The 13,623-nt window shown below is 44.2% G+C and overlaps 1 protein-coding gene and 1 long non-coding RNA gene across 5 annotated transcripts in view; one reads left to right on the plus strand and one right to left on the minus strand.

Annotated features, from left to right (window-relative positions):
- Window positions 1-5,122, minus strand: part of LOC122443704 — a 17,397-nt gene extending 12,275 nt beyond the window's left edge. The window contains exon 1 of the long non-coding RNA XR_006270091.1: window positions 4,908-5,122. This is a non-coding gene — a long non-coding RNA (uncharacterized LOC122443704). The remainder of the gene's footprint in view (window positions 1-4,907) is intronic.
- The window catches only part of TOMM20L (translocase of outer mitochondrial membrane 20 like), a 20,543-nt gene continuing 11,835 nt past the window's right edge, over window positions 4,916-13,623 (plus strand). For 3 of the 4 annotated variants that reach the window (XM_043472203.1, XM_043472202.1, XM_043472201.1), the window contains exons 1-2: window positions 4,916-5,259; window positions 12,879-12,960. In XM_043472203.1, the coding sequence (XP_043328138.1) occupies window positions 5,041-5,259; window positions 12,879-12,960 (301 nt within the window). In that variant the 5' untranslated portion in view covers window positions 4,916-5,040. Of the gene's footprint in view, window positions 5,260-5,436; window positions 5,481-12,878; window positions 12,961-13,623 lie in introns of all 4 variants that reach the window. The other variant, XM_043472204.1, reaches the window with a different exon arrangement.

Here is a 13,623-nt window from a genome sequence, read left to right on the forward strand (position 1 = left end):
TACCAACTCAATGGACATGGGTTTGGGTAGACTCCAGCAGTTGGTGATGGACAGGGAGGTCTGGCATGCTGTGGTTCATGGGGTTGCAAAGAGTCAGACATAACTGAGCAACTGAAGTGAATCAGAAATTGAAATTGTAAAAATATCATTTACAATAGCATAAAAACATGAAACATGTTAAAATAAATCTGACAAAGGATGGGAAAGACTTAAAACTACAAAGAATTGCGGAGATAAAAAGACTAAGTACAGTTTTGTTAAAGAAATGGTGCTGAACAATAGGACATCCATATGCAGAAAGAATGAACATATACCAAAACTCAGAATGGATCACAAAACCTAAAATGAGCACTTTAAAAAAAAAATCAGGAGAAAATCTTTGTGACCTTGTGCCTATCTGGGTTAGGTAAAGATTTCTTAAATACAACACCAAAAGCACAATCCATAAAGGAATATGTTGATGAACTGGACTTCATTAAATTTAAACTTGGCTCTTTAAAAGACTGAAAGAATAATTATTTTGTTAAAAGAATAAAAAGGCAAGAAACAAACTGGGAGAAAAATTTGCAAAGCATTTTTCAGATAAAGGACTTGTATCAGACTATAGAAAGAATTCTAAAAACTCAACAGTCAAAAAGGCAAATAATGCAATTTAAAAAGACTAAATAAAAAGTTAAAAATAAATAAAAAGACTAAATATTAACGAAAAAAAAAGACTAAATATTTGAAAACACACTTCTCCAAAGAACACACAGGAATATCAAAGAAGCACATATAAATGGTGTTCATCAAGAGAATGAGAAGACAAGCTATAGACTGGAGGAAATATGCAAAAGAGATACCTGATAAAAGACTATGTCTTAGTCTGTTTGGACTGCTATAACAAAAATAAACTGGGTCACTAATAAACTAACATTTATTTCCTATGGTTCCAGAGGCTGGGGATTCTAAGATCAAGCTTCCAGCAAGGTTCAGTGAAAGCCTCCTGGAATAGAAAGGGATCGGTTGCTCTGTGGGCCTATTATAAGGGCTCTAAGTCCAATCATGAGAGCACCCATCCTCATGACCTAATCACCTCCCAAAAGCCCCACCTCCTAATACCATCATTAGGGATCAGGATTTTAACACAAGACTTTTGGGTGGACACAAATATTCAGATCATAGCAGACATATCGAAAATATACAAAGAATTCTTAAAACTGAACAATAAGAAAACAGATTTGAAAATGTGCCAAAGCCCTTAACAGACACAATCACTGAAGAAAATATACAGATGGCAAATATGCACATGAAAAGATGCTCCACATGACATGTGGAAAAATGTATATTTTCACCTGCTTATTTAACTTATATGCAGAGTACATCATGCGAAATGCTGGGCTGGATGAAGCACAAGCTGGAATCAAGGTTGCCGGGAGAAATACCAACAACCTCAGATATGCAGATAATACCACTCTAATGGCAGAAAGCAAAGAGGAACTAAAGAGCCTCTTGATGAAGGTGAAAGAGGAAAGTGAAAAAGCTGCTTTAAAACTCACCATTCATAAAGCTAAGATCCTGCCATCCAGTCCTATCATTTCATGGCAAATAGATGGGGAAAATGTGGAAACAGTGGCAGATTTTATTTTCCCGGGCTCTAAAATCACTGCAGATGGTGACTGCAGCCATGTAATTAAAAGACGCTCCTTTGAAGAAAAGCTATGACAAACCTAGATAGCATATTAAAAAGCAGAGACATTACTTTGCCAACAAAGGTCCATATAGTCATAGTTATGGTTTTTCCAGTAGTCACATATAGATGTGAGAGTTGGGCTATAAAGAAAGCTGAGTGCCGAAGAATCGATGCTTTTGAACTGTGGTGTTGGAGATGCCTCTTGAGAGTGCCTTGGACTGCAGGAGATCAAACCAGTCCATCCTAAAGGAAATCAGTCCTGAATATTCATTGGAAGGACTGATGCTGAAGCTGAAACTCCCAATACTTTGGCCACCTGATGTGTAGAACTGACTCATTTGAAAAGACCCTGATGCTGGGAAAGATTGAAGGCAGGAGGAGAAGGGGATGACAGAGGTTGAGATGGTTGGATGTTCATCACCAACTCGATGAACATGAGTTTGAGCAAGCTCCAGGAGTTGGTGATGGACAGGGAAGCCTGGTGTGCTGCAGTCCATGGGGTCACAAAGAGTCAGACACGAGTGACTGAACTGAACTAAGTGAAGTGCTAGTCTTTTTTTTTTTAACTTTGGCCACACTGCATCGGGATCTTAGTTCCCCAATCAGGATCTGAGCCCTGGCCACAGCAGTGAAAGCACTGATTCTTAACAACTAGACACTCTGACAGTTTTATTTGTAATAGCCCCAGACTGGAAAAAAATCCACATATCCATCAACAGTTGAATGGTTAGAGAAACTGTAGTATATGCACAAATCAAATACTATTTACCAATAAAAATGAACCATTGATAACACAACATGGGTGATCTCAAAATCATGCTGACTGAAAGAAACCAGGCAATATACATGGGGAACATATTGTATGATTCCATATAGCATTATCGCTGGAAAAACATGGATTTGAACTGCTTGGGTTCACTTACATGTATTTTTCTCAATAGTAAATGCTTCAATACTACATGATCTGAGGATGTGGAACTATGGATCCAGAGGGCAAACTGTAAGTTATACAACGTTCGACTGTGCAGAGAACTGGCACCTCTGACCCTCACGCTGTTCAAGGGTCAGCCGTATATAATAATCTAGAAAATGCAAACTATAGTGACAAAGCAGAGGATGATGGGGGAAGCAGGGAAGGATGAGTGGAAGAACAGATTTAAAAAAGGGAACCAAAGAAACTTTTGGGGCTGATGGATATGATTATTTTGATTTTGGTGATGGTTGGGTGGATGCATGCATATGTCAAAATGCATCAAACTGTATACTTCAAATATGTGGAATTTATTCTATATCAATTATAACCTCAATAAAGCTGTTTAAAAAAAGATCAATCATCCATTATAGAACCATACTTTGGGGACAATTATTAACACTATCTCAATTTGGAAAAAGCTATACTGGAATTCTTTATCACCAAATTAGCAAGAGTGATGTCTATGTTTGAGAAGAAAAATCTACCCATACCATAGAGACTTGCTTGAAAAATTTTCAGTTACTTTACAGCATGGTTTCTGAGGCAATTCAACTTCAGTGAGCTGTTTATTCCTATTTGCCTTAATAGTTCTCCTACCTTGACATGTCACTGTTTACTTTATCCCTGAACACCCAGCTGGGCTTCCCAGGTGGTGGTAGGGGTAAAGAACCTGCCTGCCAATGCAGGACACATAAGAGACGTGCGTTTGATCCCCAGATCCAGAAGATCCCCTGGAGGAGGACATGGCAACCCATTCCAATATTCACATTGATAGAGGAGCCTGGTGCGCTACAGTCCCATGGGGTCACAAAGAGTCAGACAGGACTTAAGTGACTTAGCACGAACACCCAGCTAGTCTCCAACAGTTTCTGTGCTGCCAGCCCTCCATGAACACAAGGATTAGCTATGAGCTCAGTGAAGGATGAAAAGGGAGACAGGGGAGAATGATTTTATTAGAAGACAAGAGCAGCCAGCCTAAAAAAGATTGTTTGGAGCTGGATTAAATCCATCACTAAGATTCTAAACTAAAAACCACTAGCAGATCACCAGTAACACTGGATGCTGATGCTACCTTATCCTCTGTGTTTATAATCAGGTTTTGACAACAGCCCAAGCTTCTAAATAGAAGACTGAGTTATCGGAAGAAACATGCAGAACATGACTAACACTTGCTAACTTTTAACTAGTGAGGGCACGGGCTGCTTCTTAGCCCCAATGGAAGTCACAGCAGAGATGACCACCTTGCTGTGCACATAATAGTAACATCAGTAAACCATGAGTAGCAGTTGAATAACCAACCAAACAAAAGAAAAGAAGAAAAAGCTGGGTTTTACCTAGATTATGCCTTCTCTTTGGCTTAGTGTAAAAATCAAAACTTGTTATTTGGGATAAAGTCTTACCTCCTTTTTGCTATGTCTTCTGAATAAGGCAAGTATTAGAAAAGCATCTAGGCTAGTTAAGTGCCATGGATCTCTCAGAGTTGATGCTGCTCTGGAACCTTTCGCTGTCAGGTCCGGCCCAGACCAGCAAATTGCTAACGTTTCAGACGGTAAAGAATCTGCCTGCAATGGCGGGAGATCCAGGTTTGATCCCCGGGTGGGGAAGATTCCCTGGAGAAGGGAATGGCTACCCACTCCAGTATTCTTGCCTGGAGAATCCCATGGACAGAGAAGCCTGGTGGGCGACAGTCCATGGGGTCACAAAGAGTCGGACACGACTGAACGACTTCACTTTCACTTTTCACTTTCATGCACTGGAGAAGGAAATGGCAACCCACTCCAGTGTTCTTGCCTGGAGAATCCCAGGGACGGGGGAGCCTAGTGGGCTGCCGTCTATGGGGTCGCACAGAGTCAGACACGACTGAAGCGACTTAGCAGCAGCAGCAGAGCAATTTTCACAAGCTTTTTCTAGGCTAAACTTATTCTTGTTGTTGCTGTTAGTATTATTATCACCTCAACACGCTTCTTTGCTCCTGCCGTTGAGCTAAGGTGGTTGGGTACTGTAGACGGCTGGGTTCCCTCGGGTGACAAAGCAGACGCGGCTGGGGAGTACGGACTAGGGACCAGGTGTTCTGTGGGCAGTACTCTGAACTAAGAGATGACCAGAGTTTTGGCTCAAATGTGCAGTTTAGGGAACCATAGGAGGATCAGTTCCCTCAGATAACCGGATTCCCGCATACTGCGATTTGCCTTGGATGGGTGTCTGAGGTGGAATAGTGGTGCGCGTTTGGGCAAAGGGTTCAGAATTTGGAGTGTGACCGACCTGGATTGGAACAGAGCTCCACCACTCCGTACTGTGAGAATCCCACAAGCGTCCTCTCAGACCCTCGATTTCCTTCGTCGACGCGCCGCTCCTCACGCCCGCGGCCCAGCGCACAGGAAGCCCCGAGGCCGGCATGGGCGCCGCGCCGACGCTTCCTGGGCCGGCCGGCTCCCCGCGCTCGCTGGCCCGCGCCCAACGCTCGGTCCGTGGGACGCCCGCGGCCGGATGCCCTGCGTCCGCACGGTCCTCGGCCTCCTGGCGGCCTGTGGCGCCATCGCCTTCCTCGGCTACTGCATCTACTTCGACCGGAGCCGGCGTGCTGACCCCGCGTTCAAGCGCCGCCTACGGGAGAGTGAGTGAGACGCCGGCGGAGGCGCGACGGGCCGGGCGGAGCGGGCGGCGGTGGGGCTGACCGGGCCCCCGGGGCGAGGCCGGGCCGCGGGGGCCGCCGCCGCCGCCTAAGGGCCCGGCGGGCGCACGCCGGCATCTGGAGGGCTCACGACCAGCACGTGCCACGTTGTGTTTGCAGAAAGAAGAGCCCAGCAGCGAAAAGCTGAGGGACGGGGCGCCCAGGTGAAGTGCTTTAGCGACGCCGAGGTGGCGTTACAGTGAGTAACTTCCCGCCGGTGCAGGTAGCGGCTCGGCCTCAGGGTCCCTGGCGGCTTCCTGAGCAGCCATTTCCCAGTGTCTCGATGCCTGCCCGCACCCCCGCTTCCGCTCGGCCAGTGTTTAGCTTTTATTGTCCGACATCAGGAGGGAGGAAGGAAGAACCACCTGGGGTCGTGAAAAGGCGGTTATATCGTGGTAGGAAAAGGCACTTCGTTTAGTTTTTAAAAAAGAGGAAAGATGAGCCTTTGCCCTTCCTGAGCCGTGCGCGTGCGCAGTCGCTCGCTCGCTCGGTCCTGAGCCACACCAGACACTTAAGAGACCCAGGTCTGCCCGCAGGGTATGGTGCTGTACCGCCCACTCCTGTTCTACGGGGCCTTTCTTCTAGCTCAGAAACAGGATGTATCCTCTTTTTCTCCAAAATGGAATTTGATCAATCGTTTTGAAGGATAATCAAAATTATCTTGGTGATTGGTCCAACTTAACCAATTCACTTCATTTCTCAAACAGAGCGTTCTTGGGCTGTTCTGTGAAAGTTTCATTCGGTTGATGCTCATTCGCTGCTGCTGCTAAGTCGCGTCAGTCGTGTCCGACTCTGTGTGACCCCATAGACGGCAGCCCACCAGGCTCCTCTGTCCCTGGGAGTCTCCTGGCAGGAATACTGGAGTGGTTGCCATTTCCTTCTCCAATGCATGCATGCATGCTCAGTCGCTTCAGTCGTGTCCGACTCTGTGTGACCCCATGGACAGCAGCCATTCTCCCATTTCCTGGTGACTCAGTAGTAAAGAATCCGCCTGCCAATGCAGGAGACCCGGATTCAGTCCCTGGGTGGGGAAGATCCCCTGGAAAAGGAAATAGCAACCCACCTCCAGTATTTTTGCCTGGAGAACCCCATGGACAGAGGAGCCTGGCAGGCTACAGTTGCAGGAGTCCGAGGTGACTTAGCGATTAAACGACAACACCAGGAGCACAGAGGAGGCAGAGGATCACTTTCAGGGCATGGTTATCATGGAGGTGTTCTGCTTACCTATTGTTGCTTTCACCTTAGAGCTTAAAACTTTATCTTATTTTGCTCCTGAATCTTCAGTTTGAGTCGGGCGGGTGGGGATATCACATTTTTGCTCCACTCAGCTTCAGCCAGGTTAGCCCCAGGGCTACCTTCTGAGTCTTTTGAAGGCTTACTCCCACACATATTGGGCAGTTATGCTGGCTGGCCACTTAGCTGGGACTGTTGCACAGAACACCTACACAGGTCCTCTCCTTGTGGCATGGTCTTCCTCACAGTATGGTGGAAGGGTTGTACTGGGTAAGCAAGTGTGTAATATATTTGTGTGTGTTTGTGTGTGTGTGTGTGTGTTGATAACGGTTGACCCTTGAACAGCAAGCAGTTGGGGCAGCAACCCTTCTCTCTCTCAAAAATCTGAATACAACTTGATAGTTGGCCCTCTGTATTAGAAGTTCCAAATCTCAGGATTCAACCAACAGCAGATTCTGTAGCACAGTAGCACTGTTTATTGAGGAAAAAAAAAACAACACATATAAGTGGACCTGGGCAGTTAAAACCCATGTTGTTCAAGGGTCAGTTGTATATATGTATTTATTTCTACGTATATTTGAGAGCAAACTTGGAGCCTGCCAGGTGGTGCCAGTTCTGCCTCATTGAGACCCACTCAGTTTTGAAGGGAGAGGAAATGGACTCCAGCTCTTGTTAGAGGAGGCTAGGTTTTGGAAGTGCAAGCAGATCTGGGAATATTGCTGTGGCTGTTTTTGGAACATGCAGTTCTTCACGGAAGACTTTGGGGGTGGCAGATCCCTCTATTCAGTAAATGTTTGACAAAGAAAGGAGTCACAGTTGGGGATGGTGGGAGGTGAGGTTGGAGAGCTAATTAAGGGCCCTGCATTTTGGAAGGCTTTGAAGACCAAGTTAAGAAATTCAGATTCAATGGGGGAAATTACTAAAGATTTTTGAGCAGGAATTGTTTTTAAAATAAGGGGAGGAAAAAACCTTTTTATGTTAGATCAGGCAGGAGTGTGCTAGATGGATTGATGAAAAGGAAAGTTATTGCAGCAGTTCAGGTAAGAGGTAATCAAAATCCTGAACTGTAGTGGTGTCAGTGGCAATTGGTGATGAGAGATGTGAGATAAAACTTTGCAGAAAGAATAGGTAGTTCATGTTCGCTGATGAAAGGGTAGTGGAGAGCAGGAGACACAGATTTCTGGGGATTCAAAATGGAGTCTCATAGAGAAAAAGGTACAGTTGACAAAGAAAGTAGGAGAGGGAGTATTCAAGGCTGGGCGTGAGAGAGGAGATGCTTTCTCTGGGGCAGAGCCTGGGTCAATTCCACGTCCCTCTCCTTTGACTGCCCTTATACATGGTTGAAGTTAGTGTTTGTTGGTGTGATTATTTGATTAATGCTTTCTATTTATTAGAATCAACTCCACCAGGGCAGACCTTGTCTGTGTTTTTACTCTCCACTGTCTCCCCAGTGCCTAGAACAGTGTCCAGTATATTGTAGGCACCCAACAAATATTTGTTGAATATTGTTGTTTATTGTTCAGTTCAGTCACTCAGTCGTGTCCGACTGACTCTTTGCAACCCCATGGACTGCAGCATGCCAGGCCTCCCTGTCCATCACCTACTCCCGGAGTTTACTCAAACTCATGTCCGTCGAGTCAGTGATGCCATCCAACCATCTCATTCTCTGTCGTCCCTTTCTCCAGCCTTCAATCTTTCCCAGCATCAGGGTCTTTTCAAATGAGTCAGCTCTTCACATCAGGTGGCCAAAGTATTGGAGTTTCAGCTTCAACATCAGTCCTTCCAGTGAATACTCAGGACTGATCTCCTTTAGGATGGGCTGGTTAGATCTCCTTGCTGTCCAAGGGACTCTCAAGAGTCTTCTCCAACACCACAGTTCAAAACCATCAGGTCTTCAGCATCAGCTTTCTTTATAGTCCAACTCTCATGTCCATACATGACTACTGGAAAAACCACAGCCTTGACTACATGGACCTTTGTTGGCCAAGTAATGTCTCTGCTTTTTAAAATGCTGTCTAGTTTGGTCAGAACTTTTCTTCCAAGGAATAGGCATCTTTTAATTTCATGGCTGCAGTCACCATCTGCAGTGATTTTGGAGCCCCCAAAAATAAAGTCTGCCACTGTTTCCCATCTACTTGCCATGAAGTGATGGGACCGGATGCCATGGTTATTGTAGGCAGAGAGAAACAGCTTGTGCAGAGACACAGACCTTGAAATTGCAATATTTAAAGTGTTGTGGCCAAAGAGATAGCTGAGTGGTAGTTTGGTGTCTTATTGTGGAAGTCTTTGATGCCAAATTTAAAAGTTTTGAGATTTTTCTGTTGTGGTGGATAACCAGTGATGGTGACTTTATTTCAGGAAATGGATGCAATTATTTCTTTTTGAAGTATGGGGTGGAGGAGGGAAGTCAAAGACTGGAAAATCAGTAGCAGTCCAGGAGGGAAATGATAAAGATCTGTTTATGTCAAGTGAGGAAGAGGCAGAAGCAGTTTTCAAATGTTCTTTTATATAATCCTCATTACTGTTGTAGCCACGCGTTCCGGGAAACAAACTCACTCAGAAGGACAATGCAGATAGTGGAGTGCAGTTTATTAAACCGGCGGGCCCAAGGCAGAGTCTCCTCTTAGCCAAGGGCCCCGACCAGTTTTTGTGAAGACCTTATATACCCTAAGTGTACTTGCTCAAACCCACCTCCCCAGATACCTTGAAACTAGTCTGGACAAGGTAAAAGAGAGATACGATCAAAGTTAACCCAAGATTCATGTGTCACAAGACTAGATAAACAGTGGATGTTTTTCAACAGGCCTGTGGTCATATCCTGATAAACATAATGGAATTTACCACTTTGTTCTGTTACAGAGATAATTAGCATATTCTTTTAGGCAATGGAGAGTCCAAGTACAAGTCCTGAGACTCTTTTATCTGGGGGGTCTGGTTTTCCATTGGTATGCCACTTCTATAGACACCCGGCACAAAGTTCAGAGTCCACTGGGAGGGTGACCATGCGTGTAGCCTAATGTTCGCAGCCTGGCCTAAGATGGAGTCCAACTCTGTCTGTTTCCTCCTTCATAACAACTTTGCTCTTCTGGTTTTACAGATGAATAAACTAAGGCACAGAGAGAGAGGTCTCTTCCTACTTACAGGATCTCTGTTCTTCCTCACCCCAGCCCTTTTTGTTTCCCACAGCATAGTCTGTGATTCATCTGCATTAGATTTACCTGGGGCATTTGTTAAAACGGGCTTCCCTGGTGGCTCAGAGGTTAAAGCTTCTGCTTCCAATGTGGGAGACCTGGGTTCGATCCCTGGGTTGGGAAGATCCCCTGGAGAAGGAAATGGTAACCCACTCCAGTATTCTTGCCTGGAAAATCCCATGGATGGAGGAGCCTGGTAGGCTATAGTCCACGGGGCCTGACCCAAGCACCAGCCATTGTGATTTAGGAGGTCAGAGGTAGCCCAGTGGTTTATGCCGGTAGTAATTCTCAGACTTCAGAATTTAGGAGTCATCTGAGGAGCTCATTAAAAATCCAGGTTCCTGAGCTCTACTCAGGGAAATTGATTTGGTAGGTCTGGGTGGAGCCCAAGAAAACTACAGTTTTAATGGCTCCTTAAACCCATCCTTGGTGAAACACTGATCTCAGATTCTGCATATCCCTCATCCCCCTGGAAGCTCCTTCTCTTCTCACTGATAGGTGAACTCAGATCTCTAGGCCGGGGGCCCCAGATTGTGCCTGCCTGCCAGACTCTGTAGCCTCCATGTTCTGTCGGCACCTCTGCTTTGTGTGTTGAGAAGTAAATTCATCATCTTGTCCCTTGCCAGTGTTCCTTCTCCTGCTTCCCTGTGATGCTGATATCGCTCTCTGTTGTGACCACGCTCAAATGTCAGCCTCATCTTCCACAGTCAACCCCCAATTCTTATTTTTCTGTTTTCTGTCTCATACTCTGGGCTTAGCAGTAAAGAATCTGCCTGCTGTGCAGGAGATGGGGTTCCATCTCCTGGTTGGGAAGATCCCCTGGAGAAGGAAATGGCAACTCACTCCAGTATTCTTGTCTGGGCAATGCCATGGACAGAGGAGGCTGGCAGGCTATAGTCCATGGGGTCACAAGAGTTGGACACGACTCAGCCACTAAACCCACAACCATCTTATCCTCTTTTCCCTTTGTGTTTCCATTGCTCCTTCACTACTTCAGGCTTTTATTACCTTTTACCCAGAATATTATGATAATTTCCTAACTTGTCTTACTACCTCTTATGCTGTCAGAGTAAATTCCTTCTAATCTGCAGCTCTGTAATGTAGCTCCCTACTCTGCAGATGAAAGATGAACCCACTTAGCTTCGCACCATGGACCTGGCACCATGGGTGCCTTCTGTATAGATAGCCTTCCTTTCCTAGGAATTAGACATAATATATGGAAAGCTTTCAGTCCACAGCTGGACTTCAGTAATTGGTATTTATCATTGTTGCTTCATTCACCATAAGATCACTTGATATTTTCCCTGCAATTTTGTGTCAATTGTACTTTTTTTTTTTTTTAATTAGACCACTCAGTCAGGATTTCTTCTTTAAAATATTTAATTTTTTGGCTGCACTGGGTCTTTGTTACTGCATGTGGGCTTTCTCTGGTTGCCAGGAGCAGAGAGCTACTCTTCGTTGCAGTGTGAGGGCTTCTGTTGCGGTGGCTTCTCTCGCTGCAGAGACAGGCTCTAGGCATGCAGGCTTCGGGAGTTGTGGTGCACAGGCTTAGTTGCCCCGCAGCATGTGGAATCTTCTTGGACCAGGGCTTGAACCTGTGTCCCCTGCATTGACAGGAGGATTCTTAACCACTGGACCACCAGGGAAGTCCACTTGTACTCTTTGTTCATCAGACTTTCGCTGAGCTTCTCCACATCTCAAATGCCATCTTTTCTGAGGAACTTTCCCTGGTCTCCCAACCAAATGGAATGTGTTAATATTTTGAGCCTCAGAAGACACTGGATTTTGTTGTCGATGTGTTACTGATCTTAGGCATACTTATTTTTTCTCTTGGTTAAACTCTGGGCTCCGTGGGGATGGGCATACGAGTCTAGATCTACTTCTCTCTCTAGCTCTCCCTAGAGTGTCCTGCTCTTGTTCACTAAATATTTCTTGAATGAAACTTGTGATTGTTACTGATCATCAGCATGTCTGTGGATAAAAGCTTAAAATATGACCTCATCTGCTGGTTCATCCTATTTAAAAAAGAGACTTCTTGGGGAAGACAAACACAAAAACCCTCCGGATATAAAAGACTGAAGCTGAAGTGACTGTGGAGTGGATACTTTGAGCATGGTTTGCCCACTTTAGCTTTAAAGACAGCTCTTCGCTTAGTACCAGTGATGATCCTATCTGTGAACCTGGTCACTTTCTTGAAACAGGCTGTAGCAAACCATAGCATCCTTCTGAATATCACCAATTGCCCTGTCAACCCCCACCATGCCCTTTGCTAAATCAACAAGCAGCGTTAATACTGTAAGCAAGAGAATAGGTTTGCAACGTACAAAGCAAGCTACCTTTGTTAAAGTTGATTACAGTGGATTTCTCCTATGTGTACTTAGCAAGCTGGGTAAAATATGAAGTTGTTATAAGCATCGTAACCAAACTTGAATATGCCATGTTTTTCTTTTTTTTTTCTTTTAGGAGGGTGGGGTTCAACTTTTTTACCATTATAACAAGAGCTAAATTAAGAAATTACCCTAGTCTACTGACTTTATTTCTCAGAGTTGTTAGATCTAAATGACAATATAACTCATGAAAATATATGGAAAAGTACAAAAGCTGATGTAAGATGGTAATCAGGGTATCAAAGGATTAGCGTAACTGAAGAATAAAACTGGCCGCGCTGCAGCCTGGCAGACAGTGGGTGTGCTGGTTTAACAAGGTGTCATCTAGGAAGGCCATCAAATGTGCATGGTGACAAGTCACAGCCACCGTCTGCCATGTTTTTTGGCTTTTTTTTTTAGTTGCCTGAAATCATAACTCCATTTTAGGAAATTATTTTAAATATAAAGAGCAACTGCATTTGTCATACTCTGCATTTAGAGACTAGATTCAAGATGTGCTTTTAAAATACAAGTTAGCCTGCCAGGCTCCTCTGTTCATGGCATTTCCCAGGCAAGAATACTGGAGTGGGTTACCATTTCCTTCTCCAGGGGATCTTCTGAACCCAGGGGTCGAACTCGAGTCTTCTGCATCAGGCAGGCATTGGCAGGTGGATTCTTCACTGCTGAGCCACGAGGGAAGCCCTCAGTTTTGACTAGTAACCATATACCTTACATTTGTTACTTATTGTTAAATATTCTGTGACTCTTTTAGTTGTGGGATCCAGCAAAAAATGAAAAATTACAAGAATTTTTTCTGCAAGAGGTACGGATGGGCGAACTTTGGTTGTCCAGAGGTAAGAGTGTAAACATACTTTTGTAAGCAGTTATTTATGATAACTGATGTTTGAGAAATATTTATGGATTGATATTTTTATGTCAAAAAACTTAACTAGCTAGATGTGTTAACCAGCTTGCTTCAGTTAAAGAGAAACTGTCCCAGCATTTTCACTTCATTGCTGCCCAACTCCACTCTGTTAGAGTCTGTATTCAAGTTCATGTTGCAGTCTTGGAAGTGGGCAGAGAGAAAAGCAAAGCCAAATACAAGAACACCTTACTTACTATCAGATAAAATTCTAAGTAAATGAGTTTTCTAAATGACTAAATGTTGTATGAATCTAAATGTAAAAAAAAAAATTAACTTCTTTATAAGAATTTTCCTGCCTAAGCATATTCTTAATAAAATAATTACTTACTTTGATGATAAAATTATTATGAGTGACCATTCAGTGTAATGATACCTGTGGGGTACCTTGCACTTACTGAACATGAAATGTATTTTGAATTATGACTTATCCCCACATACACCAAGATAGATTTGAGAAACTTCACAATGTTGTCAGGTAAAATGATGGTAGATAATACAAGTATTTTATAAACATTGTATATAGTAATGTCTTTATTGTGGTGTTTAACGCTAGAAAGAAAAATTGTTTTGAGGCTTCTTATGTAAAGCATAA

The sequence above is a fragment of the Cervus canadensis genome, chromosome 6 (genome assembly GCF_019320065.1).
Source record: "Cervus canadensis isolate Bull #8, Minnesota chromosome 6, ASM1932006v1, whole genome shotgun sequence".
Lineage (NCBI taxonomy): Eukaryota > Metazoa > Chordata > Mammalia > Artiodactyla > Cervidae > Cervus > Cervus canadensis.